Below are 21,170 nucleotides of genomic sequence, written 5' to 3'. Positions count from 1 at the left end.
GTCAGTGACCCTTCTGAATGGGAGGTCAAGAGTGACAGATACATGACCTCTGGCCAGATGTGCAACCCCTGGCATGACTGTGCACGTGGACCGTGACTATGGGAATTGCCGGAGTATTTCTGCTCAATTCCGCAGTCTCATCCTGATTTTCTTAGCTTTTATAGGACTCCAGGTCAGCACCGTGTCACCCACACCTGCCAGGTCAACTCCAGGACACAGGTGTGTCAGAGCACCCTGTCCACTGCCCACCCACTCCCCCGGGCTGTCCCAGACATCCTGGGGCTGAAGACCGAGGCTGGGCCAGAACCAGCACTGCCTGGACTTTAAGGGGCTCAACCGGCACCCTGATCAACTCTGAAGGCTCAGCTGCTCGAATTCCCCCAGAACCCTCCAGGCTCAGTGCTTACTGGAATGCTCTGGGTCAGGAGCTGCGTGACACCACCTGTGAGGTCCACTTGTGCTGAATTCACCTCATTGATCAATTACCGCACACCGAAACATTACGCGCAAGAACAGCTGGAGGTAAAGTCTAGTTTTACTGCATTTTGTTTTTGGCTAATTTTGCTACTACTTAAACTATACTGTAACTATCCAGGTAGCGATCAATCATCATAAAAAACTGCGCACATGCATCTCAGTGAAGTTGTGCTGATTCGTTTACATGCTCATCTCTTTCAGTTAGAAAGAGGGCCCTTCACATACTGACCACTCAGCTCTGTCCTCTGTCTGTGTCCACTGTCTCTCTCAGCACTGCCCTCCACACACTGACCACACAGCATGACCTCTGTCCACTCTGTCCCTCTCTCAGCACTGCTCTCCACACACTGACCACACAGCATGACCTCTGTCCACTGTCCCTCTCTCAGCACTGCTCTCCACACATCTCTGTCCTCTGTCCCCCTCTCAGCACTGCTCTCCACACACTGACCACACATCTTGTCCTGTGTCCACTGTCTCTCTCAACACTGCCCTTCACACACTGACTACACAGCTTGTCCTATTTCCCTCACTCCACACAGCTCTGTCCTCTGTCCCTTTCTCAGCACTGCCCTCCACACACTGACCACACAGCTTGTCCTCTGTCCCTCTCTCCACACATTGACCACAGCGCCTGTCCTCTGTCCACTGTCCCTCTCCCTCTCTCCAGGGAAGAGCATCCGCAGGCTCAGTACTGTACTGTACTCGGCAAGCGCTCGTGGGGGGGCAGGATGGACGGAGGGGAGCCCCTCTCTGGGGGGGGGAGAGGCAGATAGAGGGGCCTCTGTTGGCAGGACTGAGGCGTAGGGGGGATGCCGGAGTGACACAATGGAGCTTCTGTCGTCTGTCTTGAGACGGGAGAGGCAGGAATGTCTGAGAGGAAGCTGATAGTGTGACCTCCCCCTTTCTCCTTTCTCCCCCCTCCCTGCCGAGTTTCTGGGAGTGCGTATAAGAGGACAGGGAATGGTGGGAGGGGGAGCGGTGCTGGGGCTGTGTGCAGGGTGGAGTGGGTACTGTGCTGGGGCTGTGTGCAGGGTGGAGTGGGTACTGTGCTGGAGCGGTGTTCAGTGCTGGGGCTGTGTGCAGGGTGGAGTGGGTACTGTGCTGGAGCGGTGTTCAGTGCTGGGGCTGTGTGCAGGGTGGAGTGGGTACTGTGCTGGGGCTGTGTTCAGTGCTGGGGCTGTGTGGAGGGTGGAGTGGGTACTGTGCTGGGGCTGTGTTCAGTGTTGGGGCTGTGTTCAGGGGGGAGTGGGTACTGTGCTGGAGCGGTGTTCAGTGGTGGGGCTGTGTTCAGGATGGAGTGGGTACTGTGTTGAGACTGCAACAAAAAGCAAATCCTGACTAATCAATAAACAACTGATCACTAATCAATCACAATGACAGGGTGTCATAAAACAGTGCTCAAAATGTTTATTCTGATTAAACACTGAGATACAGCGCTGGGATAAATGCACATTCCCAATCCCAACATGGTATTATTTTTATATATTCAGATGTAGAAAATCCAGTAAAAAATGATTTTATAAGACCTTCAATATGAAGATCTGGTTTAACTCCCATGATTCTGCAGAGGCACCGTCAGTGTGCCGACAGTCAGCTGTCGTTCAAGAACAAGTCCCACAGCCACAGATCACGGCTTCGTCACAGTCCATGAGCAAAAACAACCAGACTTATTTCTCCCCCTTTCAAATACATCCATTCCAGTCCTCCCACAGGCCCCATCTCAAATCTGCGTCAAGATGAGCCACAGGTGATCTGTCAATCCACCAAGTCAAAAACTCCAGTGTCTCGGTGACAGGTCTCTGCACCAATCAGCTCGTGAGAAAGCGGCGCGGGTCCCTTCCCTGCGCTGTGATTGGCTGAGGGTGCATTCCTGCCTGCGGCGAGAGTCTGATCGGCAGAGCGCTCCCCAACGCCTCTTGCTCCTCACAGTCCCGGAGGGGGCGAGAGATTTGAGAGTATTGCCTGCTGTGGTTTGTTGCTCATAGATGGCTGAATGCTGCCTGGAAACCTGGTGGCGTACTGGGAGTCCCACAGGCCGAAAGGCGTGTCCTTCCGAAGTTTGCGCCTTCCTGAACGCAGCCCAGTGTAAAGGACAAGTCTGTGCTTTGTCACAACGCTGCTGCAGCTGGACAGCTGCGCCCCCGAGATTACAGCACCATGTCATCTAAAACCGATAAAATACAGCGAATGAAACCCCCCCACACGCGGGGATCTCACTGAGGAATGTTTGAGCCCGCTGGCCCCCGCGTGGACGTGTGCATCTCCTGCGGCGCTCCCCCCTGCCCCGGGGGGCGCGGAGCTGGCGGGGTCAGTAGCGGGGCGGCTGGGGGCCCTTCCCCTGCATTCTCAGGCTCTGGATGCTGGAGAGGATCTTCTTCTGGTGTCCAGCCAGGGTCACCCCGACACGGAGCAGATCCCTGAGGGAGGGACCAAAGAGCAGAGTTAAGACACAGAGCGGTCAGTCAGAGAAAGAGAGGGACGAATGGACAGAGTGGTCAGTGAGAGAGATAGATGGAGTAGTCAGTGAGAGAAAGACAGATGGAGAGGTCAAAGAGAGACGCATGGACAAAGCGCCCAGCCAGAGAGAGATGGACAGATGGGAGTGGTCAGTGAGAGGAAGACAGATGGAGAGGTCAGTCAGTCAGGTCAGTCAGAGAGACAAACAGATGGACAGAGCGGTCAGTCAGAGAGAGGGATGAATGGACAGAGTGGTCAGTCGAGAGAGAGAGAGAGAGACAGATGGATGGAGCGGACGAACGGTCACTCACTCGGTGGAGATCTGAGCCACCAGCTCGAAGGAGGTGAAGCCGGCCTGGACGAAGTTGTCCTCATACCGACCCATCTTGATCGCCCGCAGCCACTCGCCCACCGTGCCGCACGCTGACAGCGAGGGCGACCGCTGGTCCAGGAGGGGGTGGGACGGCCTGGGGCGAGAGGGGAGCAGGTCAGGACAGCTTGCAGGGGCTAGAATCAAGAGCAAGCCTTCTCTCCTCCTCCCCTTATCCCCTCTCTCCTCCCACTCTCCTCCCTCCCACCACTCTCCCCCCTCCCACTCCCTTCCCCCTCTCCTTCTCACTCTCCCCCCTCCCCCTCTCACTCTCCCCCCCTCCCGCCCCTCTCACCCTCTCACCCTCCTCCCCCTCTCCTCCCCGTCTTCCGCTCTCCTCCCACTCTCCCTCTTCTCCTCCTCCCCCTCCTCCGCTCTCCTCCCACTCTCCCTCTTCTCCTCCTCCCCCTCCTCCTCACCCCGCGGGGTCCCGGGCTATGATCTTGAGGCTGGCCGGGTTGCGGATCAGCTTGTCCAGCGCGCTGACGATGTGGCTGAACCGCGGCCGGGCGCTGCGCTCCTTCTGCCAGCAGTCCAGCATGAGCTGGTGCAGGGCGGTGGGGCAGTCCGGCGGGGGCGGCAGCCGGTAGTCCTGCTCTATGGCATTGATCACCTGGGAGACGGGTACAGAGAGGCGGTGAGGAAGAGGGCGGGGTGAGAGAGACGGGCAGAGAGGCCGAGGGTGGCAGTGAGGGACACCTACATCCTGGTTGCTCATGTCCCAGTAGGGCCGCTCGCCGAAGGACATCACCTCCCACATCACGATGCCGTAACTCCAGGCGTCACTGGCCGACGTGAACTTGCGGAACGCGATGGCCTCGGGAGCTGTCCAGCGGATCGGGATCTTCCCACCCTGCGATCAGGAAACACGGGGTAAACACAGAGGTAGGGCGGGGCAAAGGTCAAGGGTTGGGGACCAGGGGTCAAGACTCCCCAGTGCAGCTCCTGGTGATCCCCACCTTATTTCCTTTCATTATCCTTGACTTCTCTCAGCCTCAGCCTTCCCTCAACTCATCTGACAATTAAAATGGTCTACATTCAGTTTGGTCAATTCCAGATTCCCAATCTCTCATTCTTATCCTCTTCCCTATTCCATTTCGCAATTCCACACACGCCTTTGGCACCAAAGACCAAGACTACCTCCAGCGACGATCTGGAGGGCATCGGGGACAATCTGCAGACCGAGATTGTTCATTTCAGCTTTGTATGGTGCAACCTAGTGTGGACTGCAGATGTTGATTTTAGGGGTAAGTTTATTTTGGGGGTATCAAAAAGAATTTGAGGGTGTCAGTGAATGTTTTGTGGATGCATCTACACACGCACAGGAGGACACAACCCTTTAATGATACATATTATTGTGATTTTGTAATGTGGACCACAAAACGAAAGTGTACGCACGGAGACCCACAACAAGGCTGTAGGTCCAGGCCTGAGAGCGCACAATTCAAACTACTGAAGGCGTTGGCCTCCCACTGGATTCTGGGGGGACCCAGGAATGGTTCAGAGGGGAAGGCAGCTCAGGGGCAGCCTTACCAGCGAGCTGGTGTAGGTGGGATCGGACGAGTTCTCCTCCAGGAAGCGGGACAGCCCGAAGTCGGACACCTTGCACACCAGGTTGCTGTTGACCAGGATGTTGCGCGCGGCCAGGTCTCGGTGCACGTAGCTCATCTCCGACAGGTACTTCATCCCCGAGGCGATTCCGCGGAGCATCCCCACCAGCTGGATAGGGGTAAACTGGCCATCATTCAGCTGGGGAGAGATGGAGAAACGCCGTTGGGCTATCGGAGCTTCATGCACACGGGGAGGCAGGAGACAGACACCAGCCCGGTCCCCCGTCCCCCACGTCCGCGATCATGACCAGAGGACAGAGAGAGGGAGAGAGGGGCAGACTGACCCGCAGGAAGGAGTCCAGCGCTCCGTTCTCCATGTACTCGGTGAGGATCATGACCGGACAGCTGGCGGTGATCACGCCCTCCAGCCGGATGATGTTGGGGTGCTCGAACTGGCCCATGATGCTCGCCTCGCTCAGGAAGTCCCGCCTCTGCTTGTCTGTGTAGCCGCCCTTCAGGGTCTTGATGGCCACATAGTTCTCTTTCCTGCCCGGAACCTTCAATCGCCCCCGGCACACCTCCCCAAACTCTCCTGGAGCGAGAGAGAGTGAGACAGAGTGAGGCACACCTCCACAAACTCTCCTGGAGCGAGAGAGAGTGAGACAGAGTGAGACACACCTCCCCAAACTCTCCTGGAGAGAGATGCATCTCCCCTCAGTCTCCTAGAGGAGACAGATTGATAGCTTATCAGCATGTTGATCTGGAACTCGGGAAATCAACGTTTATCAGCGTGCAGAGGTATCTAAGCAGCGGCGCGTCCCGGCGAGTCATTAACGTGTCCGGGTGACTCACCAGCTCCGATCACCTCCTCTATCTTCACACAGGAGACGTCAATCTCCTTGGCGAACTCCCTCACCGCCTCGTTAGGGTCCTCATAGGTGAAGGGATCAATATACACCTTCGTGCCTGGAGAGGGCAGGGAGAGGAAGAACTAGGTCAGCTGTGTAAACAACAACACAAACATGACCACAACAAGCACCACCAGTGCACAATGACCACTCCCACTGCAGCAGCAGACAAGGTCACTGCAGCGTGGACTACAGTGCAGGACGCACTCCAGCAACAAGACAAGCCTGCCAGCACTGGAGCACTAGCGCCCCCCAGTGGCTCACCCTGGCCGATGAGGTAGTGTCCATGCTTGTCACTCAGTTCAGGGTCCTTCCCTCCTCCGTGTTTCCTGGGGGTGTGGAAAAGAGAAAGAGAAAAGTGGGTCATTTTGTTATTTCACTTGATCTTCCCCCACTTGTCCCCCACACTTTTTCCTTCACTCACCCTGCCCTTTCACCTCGCCCCTCACCTCTCGCTCCACCCCATTTCTCACTGTTCCCCACCCTCATTCCTCACCCCACCCAGTCCCTCCCTCTCCCCCGCCCCTCACCCCTCCATCTGCCCCGCCCCTCACCCCTCCATCTGCCCCGCCCCCTCACCCCTCCATCTGCCCCGCCCCCTCACCCATTTGCTCCTCCTTGTTCTTGTGTCTCACCTTACACAGAGAATAGCAACGACAGCAACAGCAATCAGCAGCAGAGCTCCCACAGCAACTATTCCTGCAATCATAACCACCTGGGGGTCCTTAGTGGATGTCTCTGAAGAGGGAGACAGAGGGGTTAATACAGACACACTGGACACTACAGTCCATTAACACTGCACTGAGAGAGAGGGGTTAATACAGACACACTGGACACTACAGTCCATTAACACTGCACTGAGAGAGAGAGGGGTTAATACAGACACACTGGACACTACAGTACATTAACACTGCACTGAGAGAGAGGGGTTAATACAGACACACTGGACACTACAGCACATTAACACTGCACTGAGAGAGAGGGGTTAATACAGACACACTGGACACTACAGCACATTAACACTGCACTGAGAGAGAGAGGGGTTAATACAGACATACTGGACACTACAGTCCATTAACACTGCACTGAGAGAGAGGGGTTAATACAGACATACTGGACACTACAGTCCATTAACACTGCACTGAGAGAGAGGGGTTAATACAGACACACTGGACACTACAGTCCATTAACACTGCACTGAGAGAGAGGGGTTAATACAGACACACTGGACACTACAGCACATTAACACTGCACTGAGAGAGAGGGGTTAATACAGACACACTGGACACTACAGCACATTAACACTGCACTGAGAGAGAGGGGTTAATACAGACACACTGGACACTACAGTCCATTAACACTGCACTGAGAGAGAGGGGTTAATACAGACACACTGGACACTACAGTCCATTAACACTGCACTGAGAGAGAGGGGTTAATACAGACACACTGGACACTACAGCACATTAACACTGCACTGAGAGAGAGGGGTTAATACAGACACACTGGACACTACAGTCCATTAACACTGCACTGAGAGAGAGGGGTTAATACAGACACACTGGACACTACAGTCCATTAACACTGCACTGAGAGAGAGGGGTTTTAATAGAGTTCTACACAGGTGCAGAAGACTCTTACCGTTCGGCTGGGTGCGGAAAGACACGAGTGGACTGTAACTACCGTAGCCGGCCATGGTGCGGGCCCTGACCTGGACCACGTACACAGTCCCTCTCTTCAGCTCGCCAAGCACCACGGAGTTTGTGCTGCTCTTGACAAACTGGACACTGTCCTTCTCTCCCTTCTCCTAAGGAAGAGGAGAAGACAGTGAGCACAGGAGAGGGGGCAAGCAGGAAGTGTAACACAGCGACTCACGAAAACAGCTCAATTAACAATAAACCAGCATCGTTCCTCCTCTTCCCTCTCACCTTCTCATAGTACTTGACCTCGTAGTCCAGGATGCTGTAGTGGGGCTGGGCTGGGATGGGCCAGGAGAGGGTCAGGCTGCTGTCGGTCACCTCTTTATCCTTGATGTCGGACACGGGCAACGGCACTGTGCACGCGGACAGATAGATTAGACATGCAGTGTCTGAAGACAGCAGGACAGAAACCGAGGCAGATGTCTCCCACCCCCTCCTCCTTTTTCATCCCTCTGTGCTTCTCTCTCTCTCACTCCCCTCCTCTTCCTCACACTCCCCACTACACTGTGCCTCACACTACTCTCCCACTCCCCCGATACTGATCAGCCCCTCCCACCAATAGCTCCACCCACCCTAGCTCCTCCCATCATCAGCTCCACCTAGTCCTCATCTAGCTCCACCCACCATTAGATCCACCTAGTCCTCATCTAGCTACCCCACCATTAGCTCCACACACCCTAGCTCCACCTAGTCATCTAGCTACCCCACCATTAGATCCGCCCAGCTCCTAGCTCCTCCCGCCACTAGCTCTGTCCAGTCGCCCAGCTCATCTCATCATTAGCCCCACCCAATCCTCATCTAGCTCCTCCCACCATTTGCTCAGCCCACCTATTCCTCCCTCCAGCTCCTCCCTCCACACTCCCTCTCAGTATCCCCTCCCCCTCACCGTCTCTGTTCGTGGTGATGTTGACGGTCTCGCTGGGCGGGGGGGTGGGGCTGCGAGGCGACACCGCGTTCAGAGCCCGGATCTCGAAGCTGTAGGTGGTGAAGGGGGCCAGCCCCCACACGACCACGCGGCGGCCGGGGAGCCCGCGCTGCGCCGGCCGGTACGACACGCTGTCCTCGCAGGGCGAGCAGGACCCGCCCGCGGCGCCGCAGCGCCGGCACAGCACCTCGTAGACGAGGTCAGCGCGCCCCCCGCGGTCCAGCGGCTCGCTCCACTCCAGGGTGACCGAAGTGTCGTTGATGTGGGACACCACGCTGCGGGGGGCCGAGGGGGGCGCTGGAAGAGCGGGAGGGGGAGCAGATGGACGCGATCAGATCCAGACCTCGGCCGAGGGTGCAGAGCGACGGGGTGTGACAGGGACACTCGGTACTCACTGGTGCAGGGCGTGTGGGGGAGGTCCGATTCGGCCCGGTAATAGCCCGTCCGGCACTGGCACTCTGCAGAGCCGGTGTAGGTGGAGTGGCTGTTCGCCGGGCAGGGCAGGCACTGCTGGTCCCCCACTGTGGATTTAAACTGACCTGGGAGGCAGGCTGGGAAAGAGAGCAGGGCAGAGAGCAGAAGTGTTAACACAGCAAAGGGCACGACAGACTCCTTCTCAACCGGCACTGCGCCCAGACTGACACGAGGAGGAGCTGCTGGCTTTCTTCAAACCAGCTCAGCTGGCAGAGTGCCTGGACCACCTTCAGGACTCCAGTCCCACACAGACCTGGACTGTCTTTTATCCTGACGAAGTACAGGCTCAGTGACCACAGCCTGGCCACAGAAACTGGGCGACACAGGCAGACCTGGCTGCCCAGAGAGGACAGGCTGTGCTCCCACTGCCAGCGGGGAGAAATAGAGACAGAGGTGCACTTCCTACTGCACTGTGACAGATACTCTGGGATTAGAGAAACATTCTTCCCGAAATTCAGAAATCTAATCCCAGAGTTCCCACACCTGCCAGAATCACAACGGGTCCCAATCCTACTGGGAGAGGGAGGAGGGAATTCAGTTGAACTGGCAGCCCAGTATGTGATCTCCTGTCACAGCCTGAGGAACAGAGAGCCTGTCTCCCAGTAATGCTCCATGTTTATATGTAAATGTCTGATGATTGTGTCTTTATTGTAAATGCCTGCAGATTTTTGTTTTATGTTAATTGTACTTGTTTTGCTTTGGCAACACTGATTTTACTCATTATTCATGCCAATCAGGCATCTTGAATTGAAAGTGAACTGGCTAACGTGCAGGCAGAGGGTGGGACAGGGAGAAGGAAGGAGGGGAGGGGGGAGAAGGGAGGGAGCAGCCCATTGTCTGAATGGGACAATCTGGAATGTGACCCCAGGCTGACCCGGCAGGACGCTACTCCCTGGAGGGGGGAGGGGCAGGATGGGAAGTCCTCACAGCCCAGCACAGACACCAGCACACAGACCCCAGACCAGACCGGGCACCTGTGCCCCAGGGGTGTCTGTACACTGATCCCAGGGGGCACCTGTGCCTCAGAAATCCCCAGTCCCTTTCTTTTGGACCTTTTATGTTTCCGTGATCCCTGATCCTCTCCTCTCTCATTCCTCCTCACTCCCAGCGTGCGTCTGTGGTTGGGATGAGCGCCACCCCATCCCAGATTTCAGGGAAGGGCGAGGTGTGCATGGGGGGGTCGGGGCGCGTCTCGACACAGCTCTGTGCATTCTAGGATGATAACGAATCCTTTCATCATGGGATTTAACGAGCAGAAGCCTGAGTCTGGATTAGACAGCGGATGAGCTCAGGTCTGTGAGAGTGTGTGTCAGTGTGTGTGTGTCTGGAGAGGACTTGTGAATGACTGAGAGGGTGCGTGTGTGTGTCTGCGCGCGTTTGTGTGTGTGGCTGCAGGGGGCTTGTGAATGACTGCGAGAGTGTATGTGTGTGGCTGCAGGGGGCTTGTGAATGACTGCGAGTGTGTGTGTGTGCGTGCGTGCGTGCAGGGGGCTTGTGAATGACTGCAAGAGTGTGTGTGTCAGTGATTTGTGTGCAACTGTGTGAGCACAAGCACGCACTGGGTTAGTGGATTTGTGCACCTGTGTGGCAGTGATTGCGCGAGTGTGTTGGACTGTGCGTGTCTGAAGGTATCCGTGACACCAGGCTGCCTCTCTGTTTTCCCAGTTTCACTATGTGCTCTAGCCTGGAGGCTGCAGGCACTCCCAGCTACACTGCCAGGCTCAGGGGTGCCCTGCGCTCACAGGCCAGAGGAGCTGAATCTCTCCAGTCTCGCACAGACAAGGCTGTGAGGCACTTGAGCTCTGCAATGACCTCTGTCCTCCTTCGTCCACACCTCCCCTTCAACCTTTCCTCGTCCTCCAGCCCTCTCCCTCTCCTCCTCTCCCCACTCCTCCAGCCCTCTCCTCCTCCTCTCCCCACTCCTCCAGCCCTCTCCTCCTCCTCTCCCCACTCCTCCAACCCTCTCCTCCTCATCCTCCTCCTCTCCCCACTCCTCCAGTCCTCTCCCTCTCCTCCAACCCCCTCTCCCCCCAACCCTCTCTTCCCCCAACCCTCTCCTCCTCCTCCTCCTCTCCCCACTCCTCCAGCCCTCCCCCTCCTCCTCCTCCTCCTCTCCCCACTCCTCCAGCCCTCTCCTCCTCCTCTCCCCACTCCTCCAGCCCTCTCCCTCTCCTCCAACCCCCTCTTCCCCCAACCCTCTCCTCCTCCTCCTCCTCTCCCCACTCCTCCAGTCCTCTCCCTCTCCTCCAACCCCCACTCCTCCAGCCCGCTCCTTCGTCCTCCTCTCCCCACTCCTCCTCCTCCTCCTCCTCCTCTCCCCACTCCTCCAGCCCTCTCCTCCTCCTCTCCCCACTCCTCCAGCCCTCTCCTCCTCCTCCTCCTCTCCCCACTCCTCCAGCCCTCTCCTCCTCCTCCTCTCCCCACTCCTCCAGCCCTCTCCTCCTCCTCTCCCCACTCCTCCAGCCCTCTCCTCCTCCTCCTCCTCTCCTCACTCCTCCAGCCCTCTCCTCCTCCTCCTCTCCTCACTCCTCCAGCCCTCTCCTCCTCCTCTCCCCACTCCTCCAGCCCTCTCCTCCTCCTCCTCCTCCAGCCCTCTCCCTCCTCCTCCTCCTCTCCCCACTCCTCCAGCCCTCTCCCTACTCCTCCAGCCCCCTCTTCCTCCTCCTCCTCCAGCCCTCTCACCTCTGCAGGCGGTCTTCCTCTCGGCCGGCTCGTACCCCTCCATGCAGGCGCAGTCCAAGGTGGCCCCCTCCACCCACTGCCCGTCCTCGCCGCAGAACATGCGGGGGGGCGGGGCGGCGGGGGCGGCGCTGAGCTGGCGAGCGCCGTGCACGCAGCGGCCCGTGGCCTCCTGCACCAGGCTGCGGGGCACCAGCTCGTCGAAGCTGGTGAAGTCGCGGGTGGTGGCGGGGCACTTCTTGAAGAAGACCCGCACGGACAGCAGGGCCATGCAGGCCCCCTGCGCCTGGAAGGCCAGGTAGAAGCCGGCCTTGGCCAGCGGGCCCAGGCGCAGGGTCTTGGTGTTGCTCTTGCCCTTGGCGCCGCGGCGCAGCAGCTGGTCGGCCGCCACCGTGTCCACCTTGGTGTAGGGGTTCTCCATCCAGGCCGGGTGCGAGGCCGTGGCCTCGTCGGAGTCGGCCTCGTAGTAGAAGAGGTTGAAGGTCTCCTTGCAGCCGCGCGCCGCCGTGAGGGACGAGCACTCCATCACGGTGAAGCGCACCTCCACGTACACGTAGGTGGCGCCGCGCCGGGGCACCAGCGTGGTCCGCAGCCAGTGGCTCTGCGTCGTGCCGCTGCCCAGGCTGCAGATCTCGTACGTCCGCACGATGTTGCCCTCGTCGTCCATGCCACTCAACTCCTCCCACTGGGCACAGGGCAGGAGAGAGGCACCGGTCAGCGAGACTGGACGGCCGCCACAGACTCCCCAGTAACACTCCCAGATCTGATCCAAACACACCCCCACAGACTCCCCAGTAACACCCCCAGATCTGATCCAAACACACCCCCACAGACTCCCCAGTAACACTCCCCAGATCTGATCCAAACACACCCCCACAGACTCCCCAGTAACACCCCTCAGATCTGATCCAAACACACCCCCACAGACTCCCCAGTAACACCCCCCAGATCTGATCCAAACACACCCCCACAGACTCCCCAGTAACACCCCCCAGATCTGATCCCCATACCTACAGACTCCCCAGTAACACCCCCAGATCTGATCCCCATACCTACAGACTCCCCAGTAACACCCCCAGATCTGTTCCAAACACACCCCCACAGACTCCCCAGTAACACCCCCCAGATCTGATCCCCATACCTACAGACTCCCCAGTAACACCCCCAGATCTGTTCCAAACACACCCCCACAGACTCCCCAGTAACACCCCCCAGATCTGATCCCCATACCTACAGACTCCCCAGTAACACCCCCACAGACTCCCCAGTAACACCCCCAGATCTGATCCAAACACACCCCCCCACAGACTCCCCAGTAACACCCCCAGATCTGATCCCCATACCTACAGACTCACCAGTAACACTCCCCCCGGATCTGATCCAAACACACCCCCACAGACTTCCCAGTAACACTCCCCCCAGATCTGATCCCCATACCTACAGACTCCCCAGTAACACCCCCATAGACTCCCCAGTAGCGCCCTCGGGCATCGTGCCCCAGATCTCTGGCCTACCTGCGGGTCACTGCGGGGGTAGTTTGTCCACTTGAGGTCTGACGTCTCCAGTTTGGTGTTCATGAGGGTCTCTGGGGGGAGAGAGAGCGACAGCGCCACACAGTGAGCACACGCCACAGTTACAGCCGCCCGCTGCAGTCCTGCACAGGGGGCAGGAGGCTGCGTCTAACAGGATCACCGCTGAGCACGTCATGCCTGCAGTCTCTCCCGGCGCGCACACGCACACGCCACGGCTTCCTCATGCCACAGACAGGAGACTTGAACCCTGCTTCAGGAGGCAGAAATGGAAATTTGAGCCTCCATTCTGCTCTCAGATCTCCATGAGCCAGTCTCGCCAGGTTTTACGAGCTGCAGCAGGTTGTGCAGCAGCTGTGCTGAAGCAGCAGGAGGGCACAACTGTGAACTGAGCTCCAGCATCCTTCCACACAGGAGAACAGACCGACTCCAGACAGGGCAGGCAGCTCCAAATCTTCAGAGTACCAGAGCCTGCTGCACACTCCAGAGCATGTCTGTGACTGCCCCCGTGAACCAGTTTATTAATGGACAGTGTGTGTGCGCACATGTGGGCCGGTAAGCATGTGCATCAGTGAGTCTGCGTGTCCTGGGGTCAGTGAATCTGTGTGCACACGTGTCAGTGAGTCTGCGTGTGCCTGTGTGAACCTCTGGGAGTCTGCATGTTCCTCTGGCAGAGCGGTTGTCAAGTGTGTGTGTGTGTGTGTGTGTGTGTGTACACACTTGTCAGAGTCTGTAACTCCTCTCTCTGTGATTAAAGGTTCTTATTAAATTGCAAGACTGTCACAGACAGGCAGACTCCACATCAAACTGCAACAGCTTCACTGGCAGTGGCCCACAGTGTTGCCAGAGCAATAACAATTAGTAAAGAGTTCAGACAGCCTCTCATCACACAGTCACACTCCTCTGAGAATCAGGCCAAGAAAACACTCTCTTCTCTCAGTTTGGCTGAGCCTAGTATCCTGCTCTCTGAACGCAGGTGAATTCTAGCCCTTCCCACTGCCAGGGCACAGCAGAGATGGCTGGGCTGTAATTAACGATCTGGCTTAATTACCAGGAATAGTAAACACCAATTAGGCCCAGGCCTCACAGCCAGAGAGCAGTAATTTGAGGAGCGTGTCTGAGGCGCTACGTGCACCAGGGGAGTCTCCCGGATCACAGAGCCGGACTGAGTGCTGGAGAGGGGTTCAGGAAGACTCCTGCTCCAGAGCAGAGCGGAGGGGCACGTTCCCCGTCTGAACTGGGGGACTGAGTCTCTTCAGGCTCAAGCAGGGCAGAGTAGAAGGGGACCCTTTACTGGGGTTAATGCTGAAAAACTGAAACCAGGGGATACAGGCACAGGAAGCCCTTCTGTACACCAAGGGTGGTGGGAGTCTGGAACAAGCTGCCCACCTGTGCTCTCTCTTCAGAAGCAAGTTTGCTTGCATCTTTCAAGACATGGCTGGATCCTCAGATCAGTTAGCTAGCAAGCAATTCATGGTACCATTCCCACTTCTCACTCACCACCAGATCCCTGCCCACATCCCCGACCCACCGCCAGATCCCTGACCGCATCCCCAGATCACTCAGCACCCCCGACCCACTGCCAGACCACTGCCCACACTGCCAGATCACTCAGCACCCCCGACCCACTGCCAGACCACTGCCCGCACTGCCAGATCACTCAGCACCCCCGACCCACTGCCAGACCACTGCCCACACTACCAGATCCCTGCCCGCACCCCTGGCCTGCACCCCGATCCCTGCCCGCACCGCTCCTTGCCCACTCCAGCTGCCCTTCTCCTCTCCAGGTGCTGCTGGCAGCTCAGAGAGGGGCGCCAGGCCTGGGACAGCCAGCCGCCCCCAGGACAGAGACGGCACAGGGCTGGACCAGGCCGGACCGTGCCAGCGCGCTCTGCCACCCCACGCCAAACAGAGCGAAGGAGGGGGGGGGGGGCTCCTGCTCTCCACTAGGGGCCTGAGCAGTCTGTGAAGCAGCAGGAAGTCGCCAGCGTGCGCCAGCTGGAAAAAACACAAACCAGGCCGTTCCCCCCAGACCCGAGAGCGCGGACGGACACCTGCGCCTTATTTACTTCAATACCCTTCAACATTCCTGCGCTGCAGGGAGAGGTGTCAAAACCCCGGACACACACTTGGGCTGGGACAGCTACGCACACACACCCCGCCCGCACTCTGCGCCCTGTCTACAGCAGCTTGCCATCAGCTCCACAGACTCTGCGGCTCCACTGCTGCCGTTTCTGACATGAGCTCTGTTTCTAAATAAGACAACATGGAGGAAGAGGTCTGGAGAGCAGCACCGCACGCACTAGCACAGCGACTCGGATCTCCATCACACACTCCACAGACTTCAGGGTTGTGCGCGTAGGTGGGCACCGTCTTTGTTTTGTGCCAGTTGGCGTCCTGGTTGCGTGCGGGTTGTGTTGAGTGAGGCACTATCACTGGCTGGGCTGGATCTGTGGTGTTGTAGTAGTGCTGTCCAGAGGCTGGCTGGCGTCAGTGTTGTGTGTGCTGTTTTGTGCGGTCATGTCGCGTACACACACTCAAACCCTCAGGGACAAAGCACACACACACACACACACACACACACACACACCACAGAACCAAGTGCTGATGGGTGTGCCTGCTCCCTGTTGTGCCTGGTGTTGTGTCACAGTTGTATTGTCTCTGTCAGCCCATGTACAGTACATGCACACACACAAGGCCCACGTTGTACCACACCACAGCGCAGGGAGGTTAGTGTCTGCCCCTTATCATGCCCAGCGATAGCACCACAGCTACATTTGACGACTCATCTCCATCGCGGTGGGCCGCGCAATACCAAACTCTCCCGCACGGACACGCTGCGTCTTTAATTGCATTACTAACCGCGTAGGCTTAGCGGGAAAGAGAGTCGCATCAACTCCTCAGTTTTTAATTACTCCCGCCTGCGCGCTCAGAGCCGGGGGGGCCCGGCACAGCGGAGTTCCCTCTCTCCGCCCCCTCAATAAAATCTCCGAGTCCCGCTGATTTTAACTGCAAACCGCCGGAGCAAACACGGCGAGGATTAATGGGCCGCCGCCGGGGGGTGTCACCGGGAAATCTCCCGCGCGCTCCCCTGGGATTCTGGAATAATCGATCGGCCGACCTGGAGCGACGGGCACGAGACGCCTCGTCAATTTTCAGAGCAAAACCAAAACCAAAAAAAAAAAACAAGCTGTCGCGGGGCTGTGAGAGAGAGAAGGGGATTTATTAAACTCCAGGATCGCTTTTTAAGTCGCTAATCGGGGGCTTTACCGCGACTGGAGGCAGGGAGGGGGCGAGTGTCACTTGAAATGCAAATCCTTTTCTGGAGCTTCGGTTCCGTTTAATCGGATTTCAGGGGAATCTGCTTTCGGCCGGCAGGAGGGGGGAGCAGCCGGCAAGGGGAGACAAGCGTTCTGTTCTCCCTTCAGAAGAAAGGAAAAGAAAGTTTCGAGGGCTCTCCTCCTCCTCCTCCATTATAAAAAAGGGCGATTGAAGAGAACCCGACAGCTCGACCAGCCCCCCCACTCCGAGCAGGCTGGGGTCCTGAGCGGACTGCCTCCTCACCCGTGGAGCGGTCCGTTAATACCCGCGCTCGGAACCGCCGAGCCCGAACACGGGAGAAGCATGGTCCACCCCCCGCCGGGGAACGGAAGAGGCAAAGACCGCCCCAGCCGTACAGCCGTCCCCTCGCTTGAGCATCAAGTGTTTCAGCCTGAATGGACGGTGTCCCTCCCCTCTCTACCGATTGAGCGGTCTGCCTGCAGCGCGCAGGGCAGGGAAGAGACCGGTCAGTATTGAGGCGCAGGGAAGAGACCGGTCGGTATTGAGGCGCAGGGAAGAGACCGGTCGGTATTGAGGCGCAGGGAAGAGACCGGTCGGTATTGAGGCGCAGGGAAGAGACCGGTCGGTATTGAGGCGCAGGGAAGAGACCGGTCAGTATTGAGGCGCAGGGAAGAGACCGGTCAGTATTGAGGCGCAGGGAAGAGACCGGTCGGTATTGAGGCGCAGGGAAGAGACCGGTCAGTATTGAGGCGCAGGGAAGAGACCGGTCGGTATTGAGGCGCAGGGAAGAGACCGGTCGGTATTGAGGCGCAGGGAAGAGACCGGTCAGTATTGAGGCGCAGGGAAGAGACCGGTCAGTATTGAGGCGCAGGGAAGAGACCGGTCAGTATTGAGGCGCAGGGAAGAGACCGGTCGGTATTGAGGCGCAGGGAAGAGACCGGTCAGTATTGAGGCGCAGGGAAGAGACCGGTCGGTATTGAGGCGCAGGGAAGAGACCGGTCAGTATTGAGGCGCAGGGAAGAGACCGGTCAGTATTGAGGCGCAGCAAGGACACGGCTCGCTGTCCGCGGCGGAGATCCAGTCAATGACTCAGCCCCCGTTTCCACACATTCACACGGGCTTCCCTTCGGAGCGGCCAGACAAACCGCTGAAACCGGGTCGCTCTACAGTAGTAGTAGTAATAATAATAATAATAATAATAATAATAATAATAATTGCTTACACTTATATAGCACTTTTCTGGACACTCCACTCAAAGCACTTTACAGGTAATGGGGATCCCCTTCACCACCACCAGTGTGCAGCCCCACCTGGACACAGTAAGAGCCAGAAGCCCAGACGCGCTGGGAATGTGGGTTCGCGGGCGTCTCGGCTCGGGCCCACCTCAGCTTCAGGCGACACTACCGTCCCGAGCACAACGCCCGGCACTACAGCTCTCCGTGATAACTCGCCGCTCTGCAATCGGCCGCTGCAGGTGTCGCCCATATCGGTACAGCTGCAGCAGTCGCGGGAAGTGTATTCGCCGAATGTCATGTTATTGCAGCTAAAACGGAAAGCAGGAGGCGCGTCTTTACACTAACAGTGGCGGGGGTCTGGAACAAGCTGCCGTATGGCGGAGGCCGACTCTCCGGGATTCCTGAAGGCAGTCTGGGATCAGGGAGCCGTAGGGAAACCAGACGGGCTTGCCTTGGTCTCGGGGGGTTTCGTCAGCGTTGCTGCGTTCTTGCGATCGTTTACAACAGAGGCCTGTGCTCAAGTTGGCAAAAACACGAAAAAAGCGCTGTCGAAATGTTCAGCTTTAAAGCCGTACCGTGTTTCTGGCCCGGGGTATTCTTTTCAGAGGGTAAATGCACGAGACAGCCTTCCCGTTGTTTTGCCCGGTACACATCCCGTTCTGTCTGCGTGGGGTTTGTCTCCCCGAGTCTGCGTGGGCTTCCACCGGTTCGGAGACATGCCGGTGGGTTAACTGGCTTCTAGGAAGACCGGGCGCGGCGTGAGTGTCCGTGTGCGATCTGTGCTGGACTAACGGCCCGTTCAGAGCGCGCGCTGCCTGGTCGCCTGCGAATTTCCATTTTTATCTTGTCGCGAGGTCGTAGTGAATCCCCGTCCCGGGCTGCGGGAATGTCGCGATGAAGGCGTCCGAACCGCTCCCGGCTCAATGCGCCCGGGCCAGCGCAGTGAGACGCCGCCGCGGTGTCGCAGTGGTACACGCTGACCGGGCGCCGCGCCCGAGCCCGTTTCTCCTGACCCGGCACGCGCCAGCCTCTCGCCCCGGGGTCGCACCCCGAGCGCCGCGCGAGGGCCAGGAGGCGCCCGTCTCCCCTCACACGGCCGTGCCGCCGGGCTCCGTTACCCCGCATCGATTTTCACAGAGCTGGGAGGATCGACTCGGTTCATTAGTGCAAGACTTGACCCCAACGTGTTCCGAGTGACATATTGACCCCAAGGGAATATACGTCTGTAACTTGGGACAGTTCGTCAGCAGAACCAGCAGTAATTGATTTGCACGTCTCGACACCCACAGCGAGATGTGAGGCGGAGAGCTGTAACCGCAGGACTGTTCGGTTAGCCAGCCGGAGTTCAGAAAACCCGAAAACGGGAAACAACTGAGCCGTTTCACCCTCATTTTCAACCCAAGCGCGTCGCCGCGTTTCGGTCCTCCGGCAGCCCGGTTTTCCGAACCACGTCGTTGTCGTCAACTCGGGGCCGAGTGGGGCGAACCAGCTCCCAGCCTTTCACAAACGGCTTTCCGACTTTCACCTGGCTCTCATCTCGACAAAATTCCTACCCCCCCCCCCCCCCACCCAACACAAACCCCTCGAAACACGAGCCCCACAGAAGCAGCCCGGCAGGCGGACCGGGGCGGACGCACGCCCGGGACCGAGCACGAGTGTCGGCGGGAGGCTGGTGTTGACATCCCCAGCGAGCGCCCGAACCCCACTCACCTTCCACCGCCCCGGCCAGCCCGGCCGAGCCCAGCCACAGCGCCCCCAGCAGGGCCAGCACGCCCCCGGCTCCTGAGGCCATGACGCCCGCGGCACAGGAGGGTGAAAACCACCCCAAGCCGATCGCGGGGCAAAAGCGACGCTGGAAAGACTTCGGGAGAAGAGGTCAGCAGGGAAGGAGGGTCTCCGGCGGCGGCGCTGCCCGCATCAAGATGAGCGAGAGCCTGAAGACCTGTCGGCCGGATCGCCGGGCGCGGTTCTGATTTAAATGCGGGGATTTAGCCGTGTTAAAGCGTCTAATCGCCGAGGCCGTTCGCCCGTGTCCTGTCACACAGGAGGGGGGTGAGGGTCTGTACGGGTGGGGGGGGGGGGGGGGGAGAGGTAAAAAGTGCTTTTATAGAAAGACCGCAGCAGGGCCGTCCAGTCCCAGACGCGCCTCCGAATCCGGACTGTTCTGCTGTTGGGCTGCTGTTTTACTGTCCTCCCGACACCAACCCCCGGCCCCCCCAGCAACGCGCACCAAACTCAGTCCTGCGCCCGGCGCGGGGGTCCCGGATCCACGCACAAGCGGACCAGCGAGGGAAACTCGCTCTTTCGGAGCATCAGTTCAGCGCGACGGGCTGGACCGCCGCGGCTCCGTGCGCTGCTCCCTGGCCGCTCGGCGGGGGAGGGAGAGTCCGGACAGCGGCCGCGGCGCCCCGGCGCTCGGGGGTGTCGCTTCGTCAGCCCTCCAAGGCGCAGAGAAGTCGGCGAGATTCCCCGGAGAGCGGCACGCCAGCTCTCGCCCCTCTTTGCAAATTTCCTTTTCAAAAACAAGCTTTCCGTCTGTCCATTCGTTCTCTTCCTCTCTTTTCTTAAAAAAAAATAGCAGGGCCACACACAAAAAAAGAAGTTTTCGATCCTCCCCCTTTCGTCGTGATTGTTTTTATAAAATCTGCGGTTGTTTTAGTTCAAGTTTTGCCGTCAGAAAGTTGGGCACCGAACTCGCGAGCCGTGCGCTCCTGTAAGCTCCAAACACAAGACTCCGCTCTGCCTCGCGCTGGGCAGCGCTCGCAGACCACAGGCCCCGCCCCCGGGGACCGCCCCTTCCCTAGTGTGGGAACGTAATTGGCTGGAGGCCCTGTCAACCTATGACTCCGCCCCACTAAGTACCGCCTTTCCTTCGCCTGCTGGATAATGACTCGTCCTCAGAGCTGTCACTCCGCTGGTGCGAGTCATAGTAATGAGCATGTTTGTGCAGGTGGCCGGATTGTCCATCACTTCGCCTTTATCGAGCACAGCTCCGGACTTAACCCCTTAGTGCGCGTCCTGACAGCGAGTGCTGGTCTCCCTGCCTGAAAACACTTCAGGCCACGCGCACTGCTGTGTTGGTGCTCGTTTGTGTTATTTTAATTATCTTATCTTAATAACATTAAGAATACATTTTATCTAGGTGCTGTTTTCAACAAACTCATAACGATGTACAACAGAGGTGCTATTGTCAAAGGAGTCACAATATATCCAAATTGATTTTATACCATAAAATAGTATCAGGGTTATCGAATATATAATCTAAAAAATGCAGGCGTTTTTAGAAGCTTCAAGAGAAGCTATATAGCGCTTTTTATAAGCGCCTATTTCCAGGCCCTTGTTAAGGCTTTTATTAGTATAAATGGGAATTTTACAGAACAGCTTTAAAGCAGCCGGTGCCAGACTTTCTCTTCTGGAATGACTGTGCCCAGTGAGCACTGGTACTGAATTCATCAGCTGTCCCTCCGGCCCAGAGGTACAGCGCACTGTGCTCAGAGCAGAAACCAGCATCGGGTCCCCGCAGTGGGCCTGGGAAATGAGATGTCACAACGCTTACTGTCACTGGACGGCACGCCTAGGAC

At 57.9% G+C, this 21,170-nt stretch overlaps 1 protein-coding gene across 2 annotated transcripts; it reads right to left on the bottom strand.

The window, feature by feature from the left end:
* Window positions 1-1,864: 1,864 nt before the first annotated feature.
* Window positions 1,865-20,325, bottom strand: LOC148838290 (ephrin type-B receptor 4a-like). Of its 2 annotated transcripts, XM_088911623.1 has the most exons (16): window positions 19,300-20,325; window positions 13,058-13,128; window positions 11,547-12,228; window positions 8,786-8,941; window positions 8,352-8,687; window positions 7,694-7,818; window positions 7,407-7,572; window positions 6,401-6,503; window positions 6,030-6,094; window positions 5,710-5,823; window positions 5,202-5,449; window positions 4,841-5,056; window positions 4,011-4,160; window positions 3,727-3,920; window positions 3,249-3,404; window positions 1,865-2,897 (listed from the first exon to the last, which is right to left on the bottom strand). In XM_088911623.1, exons 1-16 carry the CDS (start codon window positions 19,379-19,381, stop codon window positions 2,789-2,791), a joined length of 2,973 nt encoding a protein of 990 aa, XP_088767749.1. In that variant the 5' UTR covers window positions 19,382-20,325; the 3' UTR covers window positions 1,865-2,788. The 2 variants fall into 2 exon arrangements, with proteins under 2 accessions (XP_088767749.1, XP_088767748.1); XM_088911622.1 differs by having other exon boundaries at window positions 3,727-4,160.
* Between the last annotated feature and the right edge of the window lie 845 nt (window positions 20,326-21,170).

This window comes from Atractosteus spatula, chromosome 3 (genome assembly GCF_055471065.1).
Source record: "Atractosteus spatula isolate fAtrSpa1 chromosome 3, fAtrSpa1.hap1, whole genome shotgun sequence".
NCBI classification, from domain to species: Eukaryota; Metazoa; Chordata; class Actinopteri; order Semionotiformes; family Lepisosteidae; genus Atractosteus; species Atractosteus spatula.
This window is presented reverse-complemented; position numbering and strand designations above follow the sequence as displayed.